This window comes from Uloborus diversus, chromosome 5 (genome assembly GCF_026930045.1).
Source record: "Uloborus diversus isolate 005 chromosome 5, Udiv.v.3.1, whole genome shotgun sequence".
NCBI classification, from domain to species: Eukaryota; Metazoa; Arthropoda; class Arachnida; order Araneae; family Uloboridae; genus Uloborus; species Uloborus diversus.
The window spans coordinates 107564137-107592097 of record NC_072735.1 but is presented as its reverse complement, the minus strand read 5'-3'; the positions used below and the strand labels follow the sequence as shown (position 1 = coordinate 107592097).

Genomic DNA, 27961 nt, shown 5'->3' with positions numbered 1-27961 from the left:
CATTTAATAGCACTCATAAAAAATACCTATTTCTTGGTTAATATGTATTAATTACTCAAATATGTATGCACTATTTAGAATTTAATTTTTTTTTTTTTTTCAGATTATACTTGAGACTGGAACGAATGGTCTACACACCTTGTCATCATCACAAAGTGAATCTACAGGTCTTAATAAGCTTGGTTCTCAATCTAAGCACAGCATCAAAAGAAGACCAGCCCCGGCCCCACCTCGGAACTCTTCTCCTCCTCTAATTACACAGAGCTCAAATTCCATCAATTCCCGACCCGAATCTGAAATCTCAGTCAAAACTGCGGACGAGATTGAAAGCTCAGTCTCTCATTCCAGGCACAGTTCAGATTCGAGCGGATACCACGAACCTTCGGTGTTTAGTGACTGTTCCGAGAACAAATCCCCTGAAGCATCAATAGTTCATGGAGACCATGTCTCTGTGAGCGATGCGAACAGACAAGACAGCCCTCTGCATAAAGACTATTCCGATGGTTGTGTTCTGATGAAAAGGTCATCCATGACATCTAAAGAGACAAATTTAAAAAATGTGCCATCTTGTTCCAATGTTTCCATCATCAGTGCTTCTCGTAAGCGTAAAGCCCCTCAACCTCCGGTGTCCACCCTGCCTGCGATCGAATCTCCTTCGTCGCCAGACATGCCTCCCGTCGAACCACCCGACGCCGCAAATCAACAACACCCCGCTCCAGAGAGTTATGACAACGAGTCCGAAACTTCAACACGTGAAAACGGGCCTATTCCGCCCACGGATTGCAATGTCGTTGCTTGCGAAAACGGTGACGCCATGGATTCAGTTCGGCAAGAATCCGAGGCCATTCAGTACCTGGAGGAAGTGCTGCAGGAATCGGAGAACTGCTCCAAAAACTATCAAAGTCAGAAAATGCTCGACGACAGCGATACAGACTCTCAGAAAGACGAGAGGGAGGTGATATCTGTGTGTCAGGCTGAAATCCATGCCGTTGCTAGTGATCAGGATTCCTCCGATAGCGTAGTTGAGCCTCATACCGTAGTTACTCCTGAACCAGTGTCACCTAAAAGTAGCTTTCCTCTGCTGACAAACCCTGCTTCCCAATCAGCTGGATGTGAAGGTGAGCTTACACGACAGCAATTTCTAGCTAAGTTAGAAGCTATGCTTCAGTCAAAAATAGCAGTTACCATTTAATGTAGTGCTTCCAAAAATCATACTTTTTGTTATTCCGTTTCAAAAACAACCTTGAGAAATAATTATTTCAATTATTGAAACTTAAATTTTAGTAATAAAAATATGAAGAAAACGTATTTTAATGCCATATATATTACTGTAGTATAAAATTGCTACTGAAATCGTCTCATTATCAAATTAAAAGTAAATAGCCTCTAAAACATTTTTTATTATTATTAAAAAAGAGAGAGACAGAAACGAGGAGAGGAAATCCGCAAAAACTGTAAGTACTTAAGTTTGATCTAAATACTGATTGCAATGTATTTTTTCCCTCAATCTTTGATAATCTTGAAGTCAATGTCTCGGCCTCTCCCCTATTAATTCGTCGCTTATCAAATAAATAATATTGGTTTCTAACAATATTATGGTTCGTGTTTAATAGTTTGTTTTGCGTTAGTTAATTGAGTTTGTTCTGGATTTTATTTTTACCTTTCTTATAGTTCTCATGAAAAAGTTGTTTTGCGTATATGTTTTTAGCATTATTTTGCTAATTGTAGGTGCGTACATTTTAAGTTTATTTTCTCAACTAGAAATTTCATTAAAAACAAAATCAAAATCAATTAAATAAATAGCGTCTAAGCAAACTGTTTAAGTGAGTACGATTGCATGGAGTGCTCAGGGTATTTCTTCCCCGATGTCCTTAGTTCTTGAGGTGCTGTGTAAATGTTAGAGTTTTTGCTAATCTAAAAACTCAAAGTTTGTGTGCAGTGGCAAAAAAAAAAAATCCTACAATAACATAAAGTTAGCATTTTTTTTAACAGGCATACTTCGTAAAGATTATTAAATTTCCCTATTAGTCTGCAACGTTTGAAAATACCTCTGATTACCTGAACTTGCCTCCAACTTGGACGTTTGCCTCCAACACGAATTTACATCTGATCTGAACAAATTTACTTTGTTCTATCTTTATGCCATAAGCAGGTTTTTGCTCAAAAGCCAATCAACGTTTTCCTAACACTTTACGGGAGAAAAGATCTAAAAGTACCATGGAGCTCCTTTCCCTAAAGTTAGAGCTTTTTTCAGACCATTCTTGACTGAAATTACGGCCATGAATGTTATGCTATATTTTGATCCTTTGAAAAGAAAGGCTTTTCTCCTCCAACCTCATGCATTCGCTTTTAGGCATTCTGTTCTCTTTTATTATTTCTGTAAGTTACTCCTTTTCCCAGTTGTAGATACGTCTGCTGATGATAGCGGCATCTCCCATTCCCTCACCAGTGACGCAGATTCCTCCATGCCCTCGATAAACTCGGATCTCAAGACGATGTCGGACTCCGGATGCCAAGAGGAAATATATTGCAATATTGCAGGTGGGATCATCTCCTCCTCTCTTTCTACTCCTGTGATATCTTCTGGCAAAACTCTCTCGGGACTTAACGCTACTCCAGTTCCATTGCCAAGAACGTCTCTGAAGAAAAAGGCTGTTACTTCTGCATTACCTCTTAATTTCAGTGCTTATCCAACTTGTGGTTGGTTGGTCCTTTTTTTCCTCTTTCATTCTTCTTATGCATGTTGTCTGTCATTCCTTAAACTTATCAGGCTTCTAATGGCATGGCCTTGCTCTTTGTTTTCTCGCCCTTCAGAAAGCTTTGTATTCTCTATAGCTGCAAAATATTTTGCTTAGTTTAGTGACTAACAAGTTGTTAGGTATGATCTGACGCACAAAAGAAGTGTCATTGCAACTATTTTGTTCTATAGTTTACTGTTAGAAAAAAAAAATATCGTATTCGGGTCAGTTGTCTATATATGGGGTTTCTGAAATCATACCAAATAGAACGTCATGTCCGGTAATGAAATGTGTAGTAAGTTGATTTTTTTAAATATAAATCATTATATTTCTATGACATTGCAACATTTTCTGGAATATGTTTCGTTTTTGATGGGGAACAACATGTATACGAGGCACCACTATAATATAGATAGCCACAGTTGAAGGAATGCATTTGAGCAACTGACAGTCTAGAAAAAGGTAGAAGAGGTGTAAAGTGAATTTTCGCACTAAATTTGGCGGTAAGGTTCGGTTGGCCGAATAAATGCACATTACCAAACACTGAGCAAATACAACCTTGGCTTCCATTGGGTGGCGTCAATAACCTAAATATTTTCGGGACTTGTTACTCCGTGGTCCACTTAGGATACTTCTGACTAATAACAACCTGGATTGACTACGACTTGCAAGTTATATTGCAGCGAACGGATTCCGGAAAACGGATCATGTTTTGGTATATCACATGGAAGAAAGATTTGCAGCTAAGCACGGAAAGAACACTGACAATGTCCTTTTGCCGATGTCTCCGATTTAGATGATTGGCAGGCGCATTGAAAGAGTTGTTGAAAATATCACTTAACTTGCATTGTGATCGGCATATTTTAACCAGTCGGTACTTGATTTAATTATGTGAATTATGTATAATAATGTTTTGGGAAATGTGGTTTTATTTTTATGCAGCTGCCATCATAGCTATATGCCGATATCTACAGGGTTCATACTTTTTTCTATATTTCATGAGAAAATATCAAGTCCTGATGAAAAAGTGAAATGTTTGAAAATATTTTTGCTTGTTCTGAAATTTTTGAGGTTCGAATGATGCCTTTGGGTGCATTCCTGTATTACTGTTTCAAAAACTTCCATTATTCACTAAATTTTAATTTTTATACACTCCTGTTTGTGAAAATTGCAGCACCATGAAGAAAGCATTATAGTTGAATGAAATTTAATACACAGTTGATTGGTAATGGTACAAATAAATGATTACATTTTCAAACCAAACAAACTATAAAAATTGATAGAAATTATTATTTTGTGTGGCCACCATGCGCCGCAATAAGAGCCGCTACACGACTCGGCATGGAGTGAAACAAAGTTTGAATATCTGCCTGCGGAAGAGTATTCCATATTGTTTGTATACTCAACCAAAGTTCGTTTGTCGAAGCAACAGGACGAGGATTACGAGCGAGACGCCGCCCAACGAAATCTCACACATGTTCAGTCGGTGACATATCCGGGGAATATGCAGGCCAAGGAAGAAGCTGTACTTGCTGGAATCAAGGTAGGTTTGACAGTCCTGGCGACATGTAGACGGGCATTATCCTGCTAGAAAAAAAAACCCTGGCAATCCTTGCAGGAAAGAAATAGCTTGGGGCTGTAAAACTTCGTTTATGTATCGAATACTGTTCAAATTGGCCACAATTCGTAGCAATTGTGATCGTCCATGATATGCTATGGCACCCCAGACCATAGCTCTGGGTGTTCGTCCACTGTGGCGTTCGATAATGCAATCCGGAATGTGCCGTTCACCAGCATAGCGCCTGACACGAATTCGGCCATCATGGTGCCACAAATTGAAGTTGAATTCGTCAGAAAAGACGACCTGCTGCCAGTCAGCACGCCAGCTCCTATGCACATTGGCCCATTGTAGCCGCAGGCGGCAATGGTTTTGCGTGAGAGGAATCCTGTATAAAGGAATCCTTGCGCGCAACCCACGCTGCAGCAGACGTCTCCGAATTGATGAAGCACACAATGAAATACCTGTAGCTGTTGACCACTGCGCTGCCAATTGTCTAAAAGAAGTTGTGCGGTCCGTCAGCCCATACGCACCAGGTGTCTATCATCTCGAGTTGACGTCACATTTCGAAGTCCACTCCCGGATTTCCGAGTTGTCCGACCCTCGTCCGTTCACTGCTTTCAAACACGCATGATTGTGCTGCTGTTACGCTGCACACGAGCGGCTACTGCACGATAAGACAATCCAGCTTCACGAAGGCCGACGATTCTGCCTCGTTCAAACTCCGAAATTTGCTCAAATTTCGCTTTCTTTCGTCGAAGAGGCATAGTAAAGATTCAGTTAACGTTTACTCTAGCATATAACCACCGATAATCATACACGCCTCGCTACAGCCGTCTATTTATATTCGATTCGATTCGCCGTTCAGAGGGCGCTGCTCAGCATACGCATGCACTACCTGTCTGCAACTCTAATCATTTGCATATCATGCCGTATTTTACATTTCCTGCAATTTTCAGCTCACTCGCGTAAGTCCTTCGTGGTGTTGCAATTTTCACAAACAGGAGTGTACATCGGAAAGGACATTTAGGACTTCGGTCTTACACCCCGCTTGCACTGCGAGCTAAGCGCGCTCAACCCATCAATGCACTTACGAGCTAAGCGCACTTACTTTAAAAGTCGTTTGCACTAGAGAACGCACTTAAAGTTTAACTGCAAACCCAGGGAGGCTAAAAGAAGGAGCCTCATCTCCTTTGGCAGCGGGGCGAAAAAGTGACCGGATTATTCCATCGCCAATGGTGGCGCTAGTGGTCCATCTCTCGCAGTTCGCTCGCCTGATTTAACCGACCCCGAGTATTCGACTGGGTGGATGCCGGCAGTTAGCTAGTTTGGGGCCATTGATACGAAAAATTTGTTGGAACTCAATAATATCGCGTGGTCAGCACGATGGACCTAAAATTACTTTCTTTCTTATATTTGTTCTAGAATTTAGACATTAATTCTGTGTGTCCTCGATCTTCTTTCTCCTTAGTTCTTTTACTCCAATTAATTTATGCAGTAACTTCGATCAACCCTCTCCCCCCCTCCCCCATAAATTTTGCATGATATAAGCTCATTTAAAATTAAATATTTCACAGTAATATGTGCAATAATATTTAGTTTCTTTTTTTGTTTACTTCTGCTGAAAAAGCCGTTTTTCCCCCCTTTTTTTTCTGGTGGATTAATCTTTAAAAACGATAAGAAAAAAAATAATTAATACTTTGAACATTGAAAAAAAACTGCTTTTTCGTTAGTTAATTGTGAACAATTACAAATAATGTTACAAGAAAGTGCTATTTATTACAAGCGTTGATTTAGTTTATAGCTTATATTTATCACATTGTGTTTCGTTTTCACTTACCATAGTTACTTTCTTTCTCCTCCTCCCATACATAAATTTCGTGTGATATAAGCTTACATAAAACTTTATTTATTACGTTTAGTTTGAAATTGTTGCTCTGCTCTGGATTTAAGTGAAATTTGAAGAAAAAAAAAGCAAAACATAAATATTTTGATGAAAATTATAAGTTAAACAGTTCAATCTTAATTTCAATTGAATTCTCTACATGAGTGCGTTATTGAGTTTTTCTACTACAGTGGAGTTTCTATTATTCAAGTTAAGCATATGTGGAATTTAATAAATAAGAAGAAAAAGGACATGGAAATATAACTAGAAGGAAACAAAATTAGTGATTTAAATTCCAAAACTTTAGTTGTTCATTGCTACTCTCTTTGTATTTTTTTAAATGAATAACTTTAAAATCAAGTCTTCTCGCTTACTCTTAAAATTAAATGCATAGTACTCAGAAAAATTATGAAAACCGGATCGTAATTTACGGGTTTTATTGGGAGAAAATGTTTTCAAAAGCCAGCTAAAATCATTTTTAGTTTCATGGCAAATGAGCAGAACAGCCATATCAAAAACAATATACAAAATAGAACACAAAATTGCACAACACATAACAAGAATGAATGCTCGCTAAAGTCGTAGCAGAAATACAAATTAAACACATCGAATGCAAAATATGCCAAAAACCTAGGGTGGAGTAAAGTATTCTATGCTTCTTTGAACAGCTTTCATGGCGAAAGTAGTTTAATACTTCCAAATATACAGGTGATAGTTTTTAAAACACACTTGTTTACAATGCTTCGCTACGAGCGAAAAGATATAAGTAGTGCGAGAGATGATACTCTAGCGGCCTCTGGCGGAAGTGGAATTTTGTTGCCAAACTGCTAACATGGAGATTCGTCTCCTTCGCGGCTTCCCAGTGTCGCTCAACTGAAGCGGCTTTGAGATGCGCTAAGTGAATGCGCAGTAGGTTAGCTGAAAACTAAGCGGCTTAATTCCGCCAGTGCAAACGGGGTGTTACTATACCACAAACGGGGTTTTAATGCTGTTGGTACTATTTTTTATTTATTTTGTAAAGTATAGCTTTCAGAACAAAAATTTAACACTTCTAAAGTATGTTGAGCTGAGGGACTACTGACCTCCTCTCCTGAAAAACAGTAACAATCGGGGAATTTCATTCAATCAACAAAAAGGAGAGAATTACAAACAAACCTGGAAATTCAACTTTGCATACTTGAAGACTACATTTTTGCTCTAATGGAGTAATTTTACTATCGAAATCATGACGCATCCTTCAATTGCATAGAACAGGAATTTATTCTGTACTTTTGAAAGGATTTACCAGTGAAACAATGTTTAACTGATAATACATTCGTCATAAACTTTTTCTTGGTATTTTATCACAATTTGCGGTTTTTCCTTTTCAAGTGGGCAAAAAAAAAAAAAAAAAAGATTACGTGATTTTAGGCATTGTATGCAATTCTTCAGCAATCGGCTTTTGGTTTGTCTGACATCAAACCCTTGTGAAATCTATTTACATTACTGACACCCTTGACGGCGTTCGAACGGAAACTTAGTGCACTATTTGAAATAAAATTTATTGGTGAAATAGAATGTTGAACAAACGATAAATACGCAGTTCTTTGTTTGAAGTTTGAACATCGAAAATGGGCTTACAATGGAACTTTCGATCGTTGCTTGTGATTGTGCAGCAAACAATATTTTGGCTCACATAAAAATAGGCTGTATAATGGCAGAGTTGAAATTGTATTATACTCGGAGCTTATGCAGAAATGCCAGTTTTCCACATGCCTTTTTATTTGAGACAATTGTCTGGAATAGTAGCTAGAATCAATCGACTTGGAAATTTGTTATGAAAACGTATAGCTTTATGAAAGAATTTGCAACAGGATACTGGAAAGCATACCCAAAAGAATAAGTAAGTGGGGGAATAAAAATTGTTTTAAAAATGTTGATTTAAAAAAAAAATAATTCCTGATTTTTTTATTATTTATTTTTTTTTATATTTATTTATTTATTTATTTATTTATTTATTTATTTTTTTTTTTTTTGTGTGTGTGTGTGTGTGTGTGTGTGTGTCACTGAGCCTTTATCCTATCGGATCGCATGTTTGACTGTAAAAACTACGAGAAATAGTTTTTAGCTTGTACATGATTATTATGCTCAAATATCATTCATTGTACTTGCATTGGTTTTTACAATGGTTTAAAATGTGTATCAATGTTTATTACAATGACTCGAAAATGCAGCCATTCAGAGGAACAGGAACGTTTATGATGAAATTGAATATGAAATGATTACGGTTTATTATTATTGATTCACCCACCCGTCCCCGAAACACACACGCATACGAACATTAGGAAAGATAAATAACTAGGCTTGAAACTTTTCTTAGTGTAGCCCAGAATTCCGGATTTATTTATTTGGTGAATCCAGAATTCTGATGCAGATCGTCTGAGTAATGTGCTATAATTTTTTGGAAAGTTCGGAGTGTTATTTTTCCTATATATACTGAAGTTTTAGAATATAAATGATGAAATTTAAAAGAAAAAAAACCCCTGCAATTTTAAAAGAGGGGAGAGAACAAGTTTCCTTCTACCACTTTTGATGTTTCATCCTATCTATGTATGAAGTTTCTTCGAATTGCTGTTGCTGCATTTAGAGCTTTTTCTTTTTATGTCTTCTGTGGGATGATTCATTTTTCTTTTTTTAAATAAATTACCAAGAGTTTTGAACAAAAGAAAGGAGTTTTTTTTAGCGGAAATTACTTTGCTCTCTTCCATACAAAGCAAAATTTTAAACATGTTAAGTTTCAGAGATGCAAAAAACGCGAACGTTATCACTATATCAAGAAGTGATAAATGATGGGGGCAGTGCATCCCTAGAAATATACTATCGTGGGCAGGTTCGTCATTTTGGGGGCCGGGCGGGGGGTCAATCCCCCCTCCCCCCGGGTTTGAAAAATTAATGTTTTTACATGTAATAGGCATGGTTTTTGTTGTTTACAATAAAATTTGCATTGTTTTTCTCCTCCCCCTTGAAAACCTCGAAATGACGGATCTGACCGTGGACAGATAAATGGCAGGATCTACAAATATGAGTGTTTGAGATTTTTGAAGAAACGCGTTTTTTATTCCCCAAAAATAATAATAAAATGTTTTGATTTGACGTTCTTTTCGTGCTGTATTTTTAGTGTAAACCAAACGCGCAAGTGTGAAGAATCAAGTGTAAGTAAAATAACTGACAGAAATGCCAAAAAAAAAAATATTGAAGTCGATACTCTGGTTTTACACCGAAAAATAAGTTTTGCCACTCAGTGTTATTAAAAGTTAGATAACATGACTCAGCCTGAATTTTGCATGTATTTATTTTGTTTCGAAAATTTCTTCTCGGAAAGTATATTCCCGACATTCTCAATATAGTATAAATAACTATTATGAAGTTTTTGTTTTATAAAATTGCGTTGAGACATATTTTGCAATTTTTATAATGGATTCTTATTTGTTTATTTTACAAAACATTTGTAAAGGATAAAATATTTAAATTATTCCTTAACTTAAATTGAATCACCACAGCTTCTCCCTTCTAATTATGAAAGGGTCTCAGCCAAACTGGTCCCGATCTGATCCGTCTGAGTGTTGGCGTTGATCAGTTTGCCTCTTGTATTTTAATTTTAACCATTGCTTGATAATTTTAACTGTACAATGTTTTCATTAGCAATTCTTTCCAACATAGCCAACAAAAGCAATCGTCAGGCTCAAAATTTTAGATTTTTTTTTCTTTCAGGTAACACAAGTTTTATGTTTATCACAATTTCAAAACTATAAATTGAGTTTTAGTATCAACTTGCTTTAAAAATCGGTATTTCATAAACCATTTTCCCTCAGATTTAAAGAAAAGCGTACTTGTATGAAGAATCCTTTCCCTAGAAAGCTACATATGTAGGTCACGGTTTTTCTTACAGTTGTTTCAAAAGTATTATTATGTAAACACACAAATTTGAATTGATCTTAATTTTTCCCACGGCACATTTCTGTTTTCTACTAAAATTTTGTTACCTCATTTCCGTCGATTGTAAATCTTTTCGGCAGATCTGAAATATGGGTTTTGCCACACTTTTGATTTTCGCGAAAGATGTTGTAACTTTTTTTTGCAATGCTAACTTTTTATGTTTTAGAATCTGCAGATGAAAAATCAGTGCCTTCTGATGTTGAGTTTCCTGCCCAAAGTAACAGTGAAACAACTGTTAGTGTCAATGACTCTGAAACAAGCAGTGCTTTAAATAACGTTGATGGTAAGAAAAAATTTGAAATGAATAATTTAATAATAATAATAACAAGTCCAGATAGTTTATACTGTTTCTAATGTTAGCATCAAAGTATTATTTACTACGTAAAGCTGTAATCGATTTATATCGTCATGATTTCAATGTAATAGAGTATCGCGAAAAATATAGTTTTACGTTTCCTTTTTTCCACAAAACATTGTAATTTATAATTTTTAATGTTAATATTATAGCTTTGGTACGTTAAATGGTACTGAAAATTGATTTTGAATTATATCGTTTCTTTGAGTAAAGGGCACTATAGTAGAAGTAAAGGCCTTAAGATGTTTTGACACAGCTGTAGCTCCACTATTTGTTTTGTGTTAACCCAGGAGTTCCCAAAACTATAAGAGAGTATTAAAATGTGTAACAGTTTTAATTATGATTATTTTTGGGAAGCTCATTTTTATGGACCTGAAGTCCAAATTGCATAACCCATAAGATATTTCTAAATATATTTGCATGAAAGTTTTTTGATATTCAACAGTTAAATAACCTAATATTAAATGCACACTGAATGGGGTATTTTATACTTAAATGTTAGCTTGTAATATTACTAATATGTTTTTCATTTATTTTGTTGATATTCATGTAGATATGCTGCCTCATGCACCAGTTGACTGTGCAGCTGAAAATACATCTGCAGAAACAGTGGAACGAAGGATTAAAGATCAGCTTGTCTGTAATGATGAAACGAACTCTAGCAGCAAGAATGAGAACATTGCAGATAAGGTTCCTCCCGAAACAATAGTATATAACAGCGTTGAAATAGCGTACAATAATGCTAATAGTGACAAAAATAGTGTTTCCAGTTCTCTTTCCAACAACAGTCCACGAGATAGTGCTTCGACCACTCCCCAAACCAGGAGAAAATTAGAAAACTTTGCATTAGGGTGTTATAAAAAGGAAGAAACGGTAGATATTTATAGCAATCCCCCCGCAGAAGTCACCGCGAAAAGTAACAGTCAACTCCCTGAGAAAACTCAAATTGAAGCTCCCCCAAGAAAGCTTAGAAGTCATCCCGAAGTTAAGGTTAGCTGTGTTCAAGAAATTGGTAAGCCAGATGCTCCCGAGCTAGCAACGAGTGCTGACATTGTTGAAGAAAAATCTGCTCAGCCGGCGAATACTAATACAGTGCCTCTTGCTGTGAGATCTCTTTCGTTATATAATTTGATTCCTAGAAAATATGAGAGGCCTGTGATAGCCAAGAAATATGAGGAAGTACCTGTACCTGATAACATAAAAAGAACTCATTCAGATCAAAATTTTGTTCAGGATTCAGAAGCTGAAGAACTACGAAACAATTTCCTTCAAGAACAAAAGCGCCTCCAAGAAGAATACCATCGCCTTCAAGCACAATTCATATCTTGGCAAAAGCAGTTGTTATGTAATCAGAGTTTGCTACAAAGTGAAAAAATTGTACCGCAGATGCCTTTTCCTCCATTTGGAAGCTTAGAAAACTTGGATACCAAGAGCGTGACCGATGAAAATCACATATCTGAAGATTCATCGAAAATAGGTCCTGACGGATTTAGAACCAGGTCATTGCCTAGATCCAAATCAAAAACTTTCTCCCTGAAAGAACCTGCTAGACCCAGTACACCACCTGTTCCTGAAACTCCTTCTGAGGCTTCTATTGTTGATATAGATATTAGTTCTCACGATGGAGCGAAGAAAACAGAAGCTGTGAGTTCGTGTTCTGTAGATACGCAAGCGAACGTGAATTTAGAGGACAAAGATGTTCAGGTTCAAATGCCTGAAGATAAGACAGTGCAAGTACCATCACCGCAAGAAAAAGTGACATCTAGTACACAAGTTCCGTCTCCTGAAAGTGCAAAAAGCATGGAAGATGTTTCTGCACAAACTAGTGATAAATTGCAGTCTTCACCAGATGTTAGTCCTGATGAATCATCAGTACATTCACTTGAAAGTGAAAATAGTAAATCACAGACACTTCCGCGACCTAAGCCTAAACCTAACAGTGCCTTTCAACCCTCTCATGCTATGACTTTAAATAGAAATACTAGGCCAAAATCCCAAGTTGTTTCAGTCACCATTGGTTCCTGGCAACAACGACAAGTGCCAGCATTGGACATTGAGCCATCTAGTGTGGCCTCGTCTAGGTCAAAGTTTCAAAGCTTAGAAAATATTCCTCAGGGCTTCAGTAAAGTTATTCCTAACAGCATGGAGAAAAGAAAATTACCACCTGTTCCTATGGAAGAGAAAAAGTGTGTCAAAGGAGTAGGCGTTACAAACAAACCCACAGAGCTTGAATTGAACAATGAAACACAACCTAAATTAATAAAAGAACATGTAAGTGTCAAATCTAAAGTAAATCAAGTGCATCTAGTAAAAGATCATAAAAACATTCCTAACAAAGATGAAGTACCAAAAAGCTCTCACAAAACCTCTGATGCTAATGTTTATAAAGCACACGATATGAAACAGGCAGACATTGTTCAAAAACAAAAATTTGAAATTAAGGTTTCTGCTAAAGAACCATCTTCAATGTTCAAGGCAGCTAAACCTTTTGTAAAAATGTCGAGTATGAAAGATGAAAGCCACACGCCTTCTATCATAGGGTTGAAAAAATGGCCCTTGGCAGAAATAAGCGAAGTTAGCGATGGCAGGCAATCGATAATAGAGGATTTAAGAACGAGCTCCAAACGACCAGGTGGTTATGTGCAAGAGAAGATACGAAGAGCTGAAGTAGATTTGAGAAAGCCAAAATCTTCAAAAACTGAATCAGTTAGTAGTAGCAAAAAAGATACTAATGTAGATTCTTCTAAATTGCATATCACGAAGGTAAATATTAACAACGTTAAATCAAATCCTGACGAATATGCTTCAGTACACAAAACTAAAATCCCCCCTTCTAATACGAACATTTCTGTTAAACAAGCAGGCAGTTCAAGCTGGAGTAGTAATACTATTCCTAAATCTCATTCATTGAACTCAGAACTAATGGCAGTGTTTAGTAAAAAACCTTCAAGGTTTTCAAGTGAGAAAAACAATCAATACGAATCTAAAGTGACTGCCAAGCCTCAGAACATCACAGTCCAATGGTTCTAGCCAGCCTCCCCCTCCACCTCCTCTTCCCCAAACCCAGAGCTCAGCGATGCCTGCCATCCCTCCTGCTGAACAAATCCCGGTTTCCAGTCAACTTTTGATGGCCCGAGAGACAAATACCTTGCCTGTCACCAAAAAGGAATCCAAGAAAAGTCCCACGAAATTCTCCAGGACTGCGGACCCAAGAGAAGAGCTTATGTTAGAAATTAGAGGTTTTGGTGGCAAGCAAGCTCTACGAAAGGTAAGGGAATCTTTTAACTTGATTTTACGAATTCTAATTTATAGTGGTACATTTATTATTTTTAAAAACTGCTGTTGTTTTCTGGATTGGGTAATGATAGTTACACAATGTGTTCGTAAATTATTGTCAGAGTACCTTATGTATTTTTAAAAAAGTGCTTTTTGCAAAAATGCTGGATTACTCAATAATCTGCCAGTGTGCTGCCTTTAGTCGAGCTGCTATATATAGGCCGACGCATCAGCTTAAGTGTAGTCATTTCGGATCGGATTTTTCATTTTTGCGGAGCAAGGGGTTGCCAGAGCAAAATTTTGGTTTTTGCCAAATTGACCTAAAATAATAATTTATTTAAAAAACAATTCATGTGTCGCTAATAATTACACGCTGTGAAAATCACCGAACGCGAAAACTTGCCAGAAACGACAACCACTTAAACGCGTGCTTCGATCCAAAATGGCTGATCTTAAGCTGATGTGTCGACTTGTATGTACTGTCCGTTCTCGAAAACAGAGAGTACTACTCAGGATAGATTCCATTTTAAAAAGGGGCGATAGGTTGAGGATGGGCACTTTCCGCTCGCACTTGCTATCTTCGCCTTTTTCGACTCTACTTTGGAAGAACAGCTAAACTCGTTATTTTGCACTTTTTATCTCCGGGTTTCTCTGTCTATTTCGATAAAATAAGAGTAGACTTGACGCATGCGCAAATTGGAGCTAGTTCTCATTTAAAGAAAACAGACAGTAAGGTACAGCCTTAGCCTTTAGATTGTAACCTGTTATGACGTCAGAATGTTGAAAACATACGAGCGCGCTGTTTAATTTATTTATGAAACTACTTTAAGAGGCGTACTTTAAGAATATTTCATTTTCTTTCGTTCTGCCCGATAACTGAAGTGCAGCCTTAACTAATGTTCTGAATATATATTGTATTTTAGAGGCAACAGAATGAATTTAAACGTCGAAAATTGCTTATTCATTGTTGAAATGATCGAAGGAATAAATAGCATTAACAAAATAAACTGGAGCTTCTGCTGTATCGGTTGAACTCAAAGAGATTTAAAATGTCACATTTTTAGGAGTAGACTTTTTTTTCATTATTAATGTAACAAGCGATTTATCGCTCTATTTAATTACTTATTTCAGCAACTGCAATTATTTTAATTTTGCATTCTTGTTGCGTCATCTTTGAAATGACGAACTGGAGCTCGAAGCGCTGCTCTTTTCGCCGCATAGCCAATTCTAGTCTAAAATACATAAAAGGACTGTATGACCTAACTAGCTCCCGCCAGGAGAAAATTTCGACTGTGCTAGTTACTACAGCAGTAAATCGCCTTCTGCATCAATACCAACAGATGTAATCAATGCAGTTTGCTGATGTATGGCTAAGGAAATCTGTAGAAGGCAATATAAACATTATACTGGTAGTTTTTACTGCATATCGTCCTGATGCGCATGAAAAGTGTTGGTCCCTTTCTTCAAGAAAAAGAAAACTTTAATAATTAAAAAAAAAACCGTGAAACGATCTTAAACTGCTTCATGATTGTAACTAGTATGCAAGATGAATCAGAGCTAGCGTTTAATAATCTGAATGTGGCTCAGGGACAGGATAGTAAACAGCAATCATGTAGGAACATATGATCGCAAACGCTATGCGTGCACACAAAGCCAGAGACTGAAAGATGCGAAACAGGTCACAAATAATGATAAATTATTACACAATAGACGATTTTACACATTTTAGTTTTGAGAAAGAGTTAAAGCAGTTGTTGAAATTTGCGGCCTGCATCTGCGTTGCAAATGACAGCGCAACGATGAGAGAGAGATTGTAACAAGCTTTCACCGACCGCTGCGATGTCTTCGCGACTCGTGTATTTAAACAACCACTTTGAACCTTTCTCAAAGACTAAAATGTTGTGAAAAATCGTTTTTGCGTCAAAAATTTGTGACTCTTGTATCGAATCCGTCCGTTTCTGACTTTCTGTGCATGTAGCACGTCAGCTTTGCGTTTGCTACTGTCCCTGTAGATATATTGCTTGCTATCGTGTGCATAACCCAGGGTTCGAAAATATGATATTTTCGAAAATATCGGATATTTTGATATTATATCGGATATTTTGATATATATCCGATATTTTCAATCAGTTCACACTTAAGTCTTCAAAATAGTAAATGCATCCTCAAATCACTCTTTATTTTCTTACATTATTGTTACAATATGTTGACTTAAAATTAAGGTTTATCTCATTATTTATATCTAATGTTTTGTTTTAAATTTTTGTCAGTTTTAATGAAGTTTATTTGGCGTAGCTGTTTTAATCATTTTTCTTCTATTAGATACTTTTACTCGGTTATATGATTTAGAAATAAAAAATATGCGTTAGTTGATGCATAGACATAAGACATTTTCTTTCTTTTTTTTTCTGACCAAGGTTTAATATTTAATTAGGCACTTTTATTAAGATTTTAAATTCTAATAACAAAAATAAAGATAAAATAAAAATGAGATAATTGTATTACTTTGCTGTATTAGTGATGTATTAATACATCATAAAAGTATAGTGTATATATATTTTTGGTTATTTTTAATAATAAATGAGCACTATTTCTATGATTAATATAATTTTTATATTGAAAATACCGAACAAAATTAAATACAAAAAAAAAAAATCATATTTTCAAAATAAATATCGGATATATATCGTGATATATATGATTGTACATATTGACTGATATGTATCGGCAAACCCTGGTATGACCAACATGCAGATTATTGAGCAATAGTTCTGAATCACCCAATATTTACAGTCTGGTGTGTATTTATTTCTATGCTACATTGATTTATTTTTATTCAATTAGTTATATGAAAAATCATGTTTACAACTTCGTAAAAAATCCCCAAAGAAGAAGGCCCGGGAGGAATCTGGCAGCTCATCCCGACAACAATGAATTATTTATTCAGCTTACAGATATCAATCATTTCATTGGGAAGAATATAAGTAATTGTTGTTTGAGATAATTGCTGGCATGTTAGGCTATGAAGTTGAAGCTTAATGCTTTTGTACTGTGAAATATTAGCTGGTCGATACCATACGAGCATTATTTTTAGCATGAATTCAGCTTTTTATTTTGAGCATATAAATGTGATGCGTAGTTATTCGTGTTTGAAATTTGTGCAGTTGTTGTATGCATGTGATTATTTATTGTTTATCGTTAGGTAAGTATGGCATTCTTCTTATGCAGCTTTTTATGCATGGTGTTTTGCACTCGCTGAAACGGCTAATTAGTTTTGTTTACAGCAAATGAAGGAAAAGGAGGCTATCGCTGCGGTCAAGCTCCGAGGCCCGTTTATGAGTGTTGTTGCGAATTGAGTTGAATCAATGAGTCCGAAAACCGGCCATCTCCTGGGTGTTATCAAAGAAGATGACTGGTTCTTGAACACATCGATTCAATTCAAACTTAATTCAAAAGTCAAAAGTTTTTACCAATGAATTTTATCATTTTAATGAAAACTATTTTACTTGGTACGTTTTCAAAACATTATTCTTGATAGTATTCAAGCTATCTGAGCTATTTTAACAGATGAACGTTTAAGGGGAAAGAATAATTATTTCTCTAGATCACAAAACTATCGTTCGGGGATTTAGTTATTATTGTAATTATTTGTTTGAAAAAAATTTTTTGTTTCTTCAACTTCGAGCCCAATTTTTTCACGCATCTTATATACTAGTATCCAAGGCAAATTACATTAAAATAAACTTCATTTCTTCAACAAAAAAAAATGTTTTTTTTTATTTTATTTTTTTGTTTTAATTTTTTTAATACTTAAATTAGACGACAGCCAATCACTTTATGAAACAATTTTTAGTAAGTCATTAACCAGACTGAACATAACTTGAGACTCATACGTTCTAACACGAGCCTTAAAAACCAAATTCTTTTGCTAGTACCACGAGAAAATTATGGGACGTCCCGTCCCTTCAGTAAATCAAGTTGAATGTTCGCTTGGTTTAGTATCGATTCTAATGAGTGCCATACATTTATGGTTGCAATTTTCAGGAAAATTGTGCGTCTTTCAAATTTTAACTAAAATAGGGTAGCCTCTTGCTAGTGCTTATGACAGATCAGCCGTTTTGCGTCCAGGTTATTGTCCAACGTAGCTTAATTAAAGACACAATAAGTATCTCTCCGACCGGATTCGTCAAACCCATGTTGTATTCATTTGAAAATGCAAATAACCGATCAAGGGCGCCCATATAGAGGGGGCAAGTGGGGGTTCAAGCCCCCCCCCCTTGAAATTAGAACATCTTTGCTTTTAGCACTTTTTTCTTTGCAAAAATGTAAAAACATTTCTCCAACAGTTAATGAATACGTTACTTAAAATGTCAAATTTTAATAACTCTAATCTGTACTGAAATCGGTTTCTATGGAGGAAATATCCTACTAAAACATGGGGAAAATGTCTGAGCATCCCCCCCCCCCTTACAATTTAGCGTATGGGCGTCCTTGTAACCGATTTTCATTTTGAATACAGTGAAAGCATTTATTTTCGCGAAAATGAAGACATCGGTGATTTCATGAGCGGAAAATTTCCCGAATATTATATGAACAGAACCTAAGTAGAGTAGAATACATACATAAATTTGAAATATTTCACGAGGCTTAATTTTTTTCGAATAAGACGTGCTCACGAAAATTGCGAAAGTTAAAGCCTCCCGAAAATAAGTGCTTTTACAGTATGTAAAATGTACGGTAAAGGCGTCATATTTCGTCCCCCTAAGCGTTTTGGCCTCTAAGTAGCATGTGTTGTGATCAATTAATCCAAAAAAAAAAAAATATTATATAGCACCACTAGCGAAGCCTACAGGTGGCGTTCAAGCTTAAAAACATGAAACACTATTTTCCGTTGAAAAGAATTCTCTTTCCAGCATGGAAAACTGTTTTGCTATTAATCGATCTTATTCGCAGCATCAGAGCTCGAATACGCTACCTTGCGGTGATTAACAATGCTAAAGAAAAAGGTAAAACATTCCGTTCCACGTGTTTTCTTTGGAGAAAATTACAGGCTTCAGAGAGTTTGTGGTGCAACGTAATTTCAGAGGAATAGAAAAGAAAGTTACCCACAAACCCAATGAAATATTACTGTCATTCATTAAGCTTCAAAGCAAGTTATAAGTTACGGCATCTCTTTGTTTTTTTACCTTTTTCATCCGCTATTAGACAGTGGCTGCAGCGCCCTCGATAGTTTATTAGAGTTGCGAATAGGCGGTCGACAGTAGGTTTTGCCAACTTCGTTTATAGCTATTATTTGGAATCCAACCACTTTTCACTTTTAAAAGAAAGATCTTTTTTCTTTCCTCCAGATTCCTACAGCCAAGACAGGTTGGAACCTGAAAGTGTTTGGTACAGCATCTACTGCAGATTCTTAGGCTTTCTTCGAGCATGGTTACTGTGATGGAATTTTTCTGGTCATAAACGCCTGCGATCAGCCAAATGGTCGTGGGTTGCGATCACGAGTGATGTGTAAATATTATTAAAAATACAGAGATTTATCATCGAAGGGTGATGACTTTTTATTGTGCCAGTACAGAAAATTAAGGAAATTGTTGAAAACTGAAATGAATTTTTTACAGATACTACTGCTAGTGCCTGTTTAAGTGCCACAAATGAAGCTCAATATCAAACACCAAAGACATGGAAATTTTCAAAAGCTGGTGTGACTTAAAATTAAATTATATATATACATATAAAAAATATATATATATAAAAGAAAGCTTTATTTTTCTCAGAGAGAACGGACCTACTTAATGATCTCTGCCAATTCTGTTTTCTAAATGAAAGAAAATGTGTTTAGCAGATTTAAAGGGAAAAAATATTAAAAAACAACAGAATTAATACATATCTGCTATTCATAATTGAATTTTTTTATCATCATTAGATCATAAATCATTACGTGCAGAAGAAATAATTTTAATCACAACAGTGCCTCTTTATTATGGGAACAGTTGATATGTATATAAGGCAGTTTACAAACATGTAAAGTCATATCTGTTTGTTTTAAGATATATTCAGAAAAAAAATATATCTTAAGATTAATTTATGCTGTTTCTGCTTTTACGCAGTTATATATATGTTTACTTGTATCATATGTAAAGCAAACGTATATAAATATATATTATGAGACATAAAGTGCTAAAACGTTATCAGCAATATTTCCTAAAATATTTTTAAGCCATAAGGTTTGGTAATTATTTTCCAGCAGTCGCTCTTCTCATTTTAAAAAGGCATACTTTTGTTATAAGTAATGACGCCTTTATTTTTAATATTTAGAATTATATTGCAATTGTTATAGCAAAATAGCATTTAATTTTACAATTTTGTGTTAAAAATTATAATAAATAATTATGCCAGTTTATTGTTGCTGTGTCTTTTTTTTTTAAATGTTGATCCAGTTGAACGATTTTATGCGCAGAATTTTACAAAAAGTTACGTCCTAGCCCGTCTGCCATTTTTGTCGAAACCAAAACTAACTCCAAATGAGAATCAAGAACATAAAATCTCGAAAAATATCTTCTCGAAAGTTTTCCAAAATGAATTGGGCAAGTTTGGCAACTCTAATTGGCAGTCTAATGCGCGTTTGGTGAAGTTTTGGTTTGACGAAAATGGTTAGCAGAATATTGAAGTACAGTTTTAAGAAAAACTCTGTACCAGCTATATCTTCCATTTCAAGGTCGCCGACAAAGGAAGCAAGCAGAACAAGTACACTGGGGCGCAGAGTTAAGGGACTCCGCTAAGTTTCTCCATAGTGAAACATGCAAGAAAATTTTAGCATCAAAACAATTCCTGAAAAACGAAGCTCAGGATTTTCATGAACTTCCCTCACGGTTCAGTTCGACGAAGTTTCCAGTTTTAAAGACATTTTAGACATTCCTTGGGATTACTGGATACGAGTATTATTAAGCGATTTCTTCATGTGGAGAAACACATGCCAGTCTTAGTATTGCTTTCCCTATAGAATAGACCCTTGACCAGTAAGCTGCTATTCCCCCTAGTGAAACATACAGGAATATTTTAGCACCAGATGGGTTCAGATTCATTCAAGAAAGACGTAGCATTGGATTTGGCAGAACTTCCTCGCGGCTCAGTTCGATGAAGAAATTTTCAGAGACATTTTAGACACTCCTTCGGAACTATGGATATGCTTATTCTTAAGGATTTCTTGATATGGAGTAGCATATGCCAGTCTGTTTTGCTTTTCCTTCATGCTTCTTAACTAAGAAAAAATGCTCAATCTTTCATTGCGTAACTTAAGGACGGAAGCCTAAGTGTGACACTAGAAGAAATATCACTACAAACTGCCATCTCACAAAACAAGCCCTTAGACACATTAAAACTAATGCAGAGATAAAAGCACTTTTGAACTAAGCAGGGTGACATGGGGCTCATGGTTCTTAAAACCACCGAAGATCACCCGAAACTGTTCGGGGCTTCAGTTTGGCGTACTTACGGGGGGGGGGGGGAACACCAGTCCTATTTGTACTCGGGTTGTGTTCAATGTTCCATAATTTGACTGTCTTCAAAACCAGAAGCAGGATCCACCCTTCTCCTGAACACGCAAAAGCAGTTTATGCAAATGAAGTGATTACTTACCCTTTTTTTAATGTAAAATTGGTGACTTTTTATTCACGCCAAATTTAGAGCCTTCATTAAAAGTGGGAAAATTCTTAAACGACTGTTTTTGATTTATTCTCATGTAACGCCCCCCCCCCCCCCCCCATCTGGGACTATTCAGCTCTGTAGCTGTCGTGTCTGCCACTCGAGGGGAACATTTCTTTCAGGAGCACCCATATTGAACTGAAGTATCTCGTTGCGGCTTTATTTTTCATGCTGTTGTGCCATCTGTCCATTACATTGTTGGTCCTTAACACCATTAGTAATAAAATGATTCCACACAGAGCTGCATGAAAAAAATATATATGTATTATAGTAATAAATTGAAATGAATTCAGAATCTTCGCGTAAAAATTTAGTGTTCAATTGACTTCAAAAAAGGGGGCAGTTATCAGTTCATGTATGTTTTAATCTTGATTTTATTTATTATTGCAGTGCAAAAATTAAAGTGGTGGTCTGATATTGAAATGGTAATAGTTTGAAACTCGGTTGTCATTCCAGGCTCAGTTTATCGTCGTTTCCTACCATGCGGAAACAAAATGCGGAGGGGCAAGTGTGCGCCGGCCATGTGGGTAAATGCCAGAAGGGTAGTTCCAGAAATCCACCTTTATTATTTTTTACAAACTGATTATGATTCTAATAAAACTGACCATAAATGTGTCTAAGTGGGACCGTCGAGAAGGAAACACAGCAAGCGCAAAATACCCAAGGGAGGCACAGAAGGAGCGAGGGCGTCAAGGGGGTAACTAGCAATTTTACAGAAAATGGGTTACCAAAAGAAAATTGAATCTTATAATATTATTAAGGATTAAAGAATATCCGAAAATCTCGAATATAAGATTACCTTATTAGGGCTGCCTAGACGCACGTTTACAGCATTTTTTAATGAAAAAAAAAAGTATTCGCTGCGTAATAGAAACCATCAATGACAAGCCTCAACTGAAAAGACGAATACATAAACATGGCTGCCGATTCATTTATATATACTTTTTTTAATCAAAATGGAAACGCGTGGTTTCACGAAAACCACAGTAAAATTGAGAAACCTACATGCGTCCGAAATATGTTCTAAATAGAAGAATTTAAAATAGAAAGAGACAGGGGCAGATACAAGAGGAGGTTTATGGGGCTCGGTTATGGTTATGGGCCCATCCCCCTCTCCCCAAAAAGTCGAAAATATTATCCATCCACACTATGTTCAAATACTTAATATTTTACAAGGACGGATCCAGAAAGTTTTCATGGAGGGGGCGGTTGATTTTTTAGCTGACCTCTTACTACTTATCTGATTTATACATTTTATACAGGGGCTACCTCAGCATTTTTATCTAAAACAACCAAAACATAGAAATACAGCCAAGGAGGTCCCCGAAGTTATTCCTTTCCTTTTCCGTTGAAAGAGGTACCCTAATGCCTAATGTTGCGTTTCAAATCTTCAGTTTCGTAATGATTCTAACGTCTTGGAAGGTCGTCTAAAATTGCACCTTTTGAAGCTACAGTTTCGAAAAATTACCCGAGGACAATCATTGAACTCATTATTTCTCCTAACACTAAACGAGATGTCTACAATCGCGTCTTAAAACTTAAACTTTGCAAAATGACCGGGAGAAGAACTTCCAAAGTTCTTACTTACCCTAAAACCGCCAAAGATCGTCCAAAATTTCGTTTTTTAAACTTTAATTACGAAAAGTTTCCAGAAGGGAAATTCAATTTCTATTCCTTTTAACGTCACCAAAAAGACCTAAACTTGCATTTTAGAACTTCAATTCCGAAAATTGTTGGTGTATAGGGTCCCTCAAGGGAGGAGCGATCGCCCCTCCCTTGTATCCGTCATCGATACTTTATGAATAAAATGTAAACGATTACAGTAATATTTTAATTGTTTCTGACAATAAATATTTGATATACTCCTTCCTTTCATTGCTTATGAAATTAATTAGTATTGTTTATGTTGGAATAAGGCACTTATTCCTGGCAGATTTGATGCTTTTTTATTGACACCCAAGCAATTTCAGAAGTTTTTATACCCAAAACCCTATATTCTTCTACGTGACCCCTCCCCCCTTATGGTAGTCTGTATCCGCTCCTGGAAAGAGAGGGATTCAAAAAATTGTAGTGAAAATTTATACCTATCTAGACATTTAGGACCTACCATATTTTAAACAAAATTCAATGAAAAAAGTGACGAAAAGAATCGCTGAAATGAGTCATTCCATGTCAAGTGACCTATAGGTCCCCACTCGACCATCTCCGATTTGGATGGAATTTTATAGATGTTTAGAGATGTGGTGTGCCTTTAAATATAACCTATGCAAAATTTCAACTTCCTAAATCCAAATCCTGAGGATCTAGGATCTCCGAAAAATGTCATCCAAAATGGCGGATCAGCCTTTTGTGCCAAATTGCCAACTTTAGACCGAATTTACAGAAAATTTTATCACGCAAAAAGCTTGAAATTTTAGGCGCTTAAAGTACGTTTGTCCGTTTTTCACTTGAACGGTTTTAATAGGCAATTTGTATGTTTTAATAGGCAACTGTACTCATTAAAAACCAAGTATTTTTACAATGGAATCACGAAGCACGAGCTTTTGAATTATTTTTGTTCAGATTTTATGATAACTTAAAATCCAGGGGAAATTATCCATGTCGCACTTTTTCACAAGTTTACGCCCATGCTACACAAAATCTAACGAGCTTAAATTCACAAAAATACTTGAATATATTAACGACCAAACGTACTTTGAGCGCCTAAAATTTTAGGCTTCCAGCTTGATAAAATTTTTTATAAACTCAGTCTGAACTTTGCAATTTGGCACAAAAGCCTGATTCGCCGTTTTAGATCATTTTTTCGGAGATTCTAGATGCTCACGCACACACACACAGGATTTGTATCTCTACACCTCTATAAAACATCATCCAAATCGGAGATGGTCGAGTGGGGACGATTTGAAAAATTAGGTCAGTTGACGTGGAATGACTCAAAGAACAATCTCAGTCCAAACTGCTAAAACTGTTCACTGAGACTGCAAACAATAATATTTCTAACGAAAAAAAGTATTAGGGAGAAAATTTCGTTACGTCAAAGCAATCAACTCTCCTCATGGGAAAAAATTTCGCAATATTTTTATTTAAAGAAGCAGAGAAAGAGTCGAAGAAGTTACAGAGGACCTACACCAAATATTTTCCCTTACTTCGCGTAAGGGCGTTTTTAGAACTTCAAGGTCGAAAAAATTCCTCTGTAAAGTCCCGAACACCCCCCTCCCCCAGAGTTCATTGAAAATAGCTTAAAATTGTATTTTTAAAAGTTCAATCGCTTCATCAGAGGTGATGTACACTACTGGCCATTAAAATTGCTACACCAAGAAGAAATTGCCAGAATGAATCTAGATTTTGCACACGTGATAGCAAAATTGACATTAGAAAGTGATTACAAAATGAAAGCAAATTGATCATTTATTGTTGGAAAAATCTCAAATGAATGGAAGTTTAAGTACCCTGCTAAGCCACCTTTAGCGTGAATGTACGATGTACGAAGCGATGCAATTGAGCATTGAGGCATAGCAGTCTCCTACTATATCCTACGTCATCTCGCACCACAGTTGCTGTAAACGTGCCACTCATTCAATCAAACTCATACGCATGTGTTGACACTCGTGACAGGGCTCGGTCACACACATCAAGGGTGTCAAGGGACTTCGTCTTCCACATTATCACTTTCTCTGGTCTGTGCAATGCATTGATTTGTCACAAATCGAGCATATCTGGGATCACTTGATACGGTAAATTGGACAGCCTGTAAGTTTGATCGATGGCGCTTTTACAGCAACTGTGGTACGAGAGGACGTAGGACATCGTACGAAACTGCTGTGCCTCAATGCTCGACTGAACCAACTCTTACATTCACGCAATAGGTGGCGCAACGGGGTACTTAAACCTTCATTCATGTGGGATTTTTCCAGTAATAAATCATCATTTGGCTTTCATTTTGTAATCGTTTTCTAGTGTCAATGTTGCCATCACGTGTGCAAAATTTTGTTTCATTCTAACAACTCCTTCTTGGTGTAGCAAAATGGCCAGTAGTGTAGATTAGCATTTTTTAAGATTTCAGCTTTGACAATTTCTAAGAAATCATCCCTAAACCCTACCTGTTCCCCGCATTTCTCAAATATCGTCCAAAATTTTGTTCATAGGTCTTTTATTTCAAAAAACTTTCAGGGAAACAACTTCTCTTTTTCCCAAACATCATCAAAGGTGATCCGCAGTTTCAATTTGAGGACCTAAAGTTCAGCTAAAGCTTTGCTTTAAAAACTAAATTTCAAGGAATTTCCGAAACCTCCCCTCGGCAAAACATAACAAAAGCTCGTCTAAAATTGCGTTTTTGGATCAGCAATTTCGAAAACTTCCCGGGTAGTTTCGAATTCCATTTCTGCCCTTAACGTCAACAAAGATGGACGGTTTGCGTATTTAAAACTATATACATATATATATATATATATATATATAATATAAAAGTCAAAAATGGTCCGCAAGTGCGTTTTTAGGACTTCAATTTCAAAAAAAATCCTAACTCCTTTACATCATCGAAAGTCTTCTAAATTTTGCGTATATGGAGTCTAAATTTCGAAAAACAGTTGGGAAAAGTTGTAAACCCCATCATTTCCTCGAATGTGGCAAAGCATAAACTACAATTGAGTTTTTTAAGACTTTCAAAATGCTTTCCTTGGAAAACATCATTAAAGATCGTCTAAATTTTGCTTCGGACTTCAATTTTGAAAATATTCCGGGAAAGGGACCTCGCCACCCTAACACTGTCGAAGATCTTCCTTAATTGCATATTTGGAGTTTAAGTTTCGAAAGTTAGCAAGGGAGAGTCCATGAACGCCATCTCTTCCTCAAACTTACCCCCCCCCCCCCAAAAAAAAGGACTTCAATTTTAAAAGAAATCCGAGAGAGCACTCCTGGGCACTTATCTTTAACCACCATCATTAAAGATCGTCGAATTTTTGCTTTTACGATTTCAATTGTAAACATTTTGTGAGGGAACTCCTTTGCCTAATATCATCGCAGATCATCTGCAATTGCATTTTTGGAAGTTCCCTTTCGAAAATTTTTATGCGGTTTTATATTAATTTATATGCCATTCAAATGCTCCCTTTTGTCACTCTTGCCCCATGTCTTTAAAATTATTTACTCTTTACAGTTTCCAGTTCCCTCATACGCCGTGAAGTTTCGCGAAATTAACCCAAAAAATTGACTTTTTATAGCTTTTTTTGCACTTTGAAATGTTTTTTCTTTTGTAGTCCTTTTGTTGTTTTTTTTTTGCAATGAATGGGCATAGTGCAGCATTTAGTTGGAAATTAGAAGCGACGATTAGGGATCATAAGTGGGGGGGGGGAGAAATTAAAAAAATGGGAGGAAAGAGCAGCAGCAAAAAAAGAAAAAAGAAAAGAAAATACAAAATTTTATTAGGTCTGGTTTAGAGAGCAAATAAGTGGAAATTGATGTAAATCTAAAATCTTAACTAACGTTTTTCTTCAAATTTTGATGAATTTTGTACACAATGACTTACCCCGAAGAAACACTTAGACATGAATTAGACTTACATTATTTACCCTCCCAAAGTATTTTGAGATGTCCCAAACACTTGGTAATAATTTCATTGAGCAAGTATGGCTTGTTTAAGTAAAACAATTGATTTACTAATAGCTAAACAATCAGGGGCGTATCCAGACAGAATTCTCGGAGAAGACCATTTGGAAAAATACGGCGCTTTGAAAATTTTTTGAATTTTACAAATATTAATATAGCCCACCTGTAACTAGAACATTTTTTAAGGAATTTTCACTAGGCGACTCAAGTTTAACATAAAGGCTGTAACCTTCCCAATAATTCTTCTCTTTCGTTAACAAACGTGTGCATGCATCGTTTACACCTCAAAGTGGTATTCCTCTAATTAGCACTGTTTGTTCTGAGGGGACTGTGTAAGACTTCTAGTTCAAGAGGAAGTCTCGTTATGAACCTAACCGGAAGTATAATATTAACTCCGAAATAAAGGGGATCTGGGGGTTTCTCCCCGAAAAACTTTCGCATTTGAAGTCTTAAAAACGTATTTTAGAAGATTTTTGGTAATGTTAGGGAGAAAGAGGTCCGGTGGCACTCCCTTGTCTATTTTTCGAAATAGTAGCTCTAAGAATGCAGTTTTAGACGATCTTTGATGATGTTAGAGGGGAGAGAGATTTAATGGCCCACCTAAGGAAATTTTTCTGATTTGTAATCTTAGAAATACATTTTAACTGTCTTTCGTAAGACATTAAGGGCTTGGGTGCGACCCCACTTTTTTGAAATTGAAACCTTAAAAATGCAAACATTATCTCCAATAATATTAAAAAGAAGGAGGTTCGGGGTTTCTCCGGCGGATTTTTTCTTTTTTTGAGCAATCACGATTGCTTATTGCTTTCATTTGACTGTTTTTGGCGTGCTATCATTTTATTTTCCCACCGCCACCCTCCGAACCATCA

The 27961-nt window shown here is 36.2% G+C and overlaps 1 protein-coding gene across 9 annotated transcripts in view; it reads left to right on the top strand.

Moving 5' to 3' along the window:
* The window catches only part of LOC129221970 (cordon-bleu protein-like 1), a 373733-nt gene extending 353548 nt beyond the window's left edge, over nt 1-20185 (top strand). For 7 of the 9 annotated variants that reach the window (XM_054856374.1, XM_054856373.1, XM_054856375.1 and 4 more), the window contains 5 exons: nt 104-1118; nt 2401-2541; nt 10323-10439; nt 11065-13779; nt 19136-20185. In XM_054856374.1, the coding sequence (XP_054712349.1) occupies nt 104-1118; nt 2401-2541; nt 10323-10439; nt 11065-13541 (3750 nt within the window). In that variant the 3' untranslated portion in view covers nt 13542-13779; nt 19136-20185. Of the gene's footprint in view, nt 1-103; nt 1119-2400; nt 2542-10322; nt 10440-11064; nt 13780-16631; nt 16772-19135 lie in introns of all 9 variants that reach the window. The other 2 variants (XM_054856372.1, XM_054856378.1) reach the window with 2 other exon arrangements.
* Nucleotides 20186-27961: the final 7776 nt, after the last annotated feature.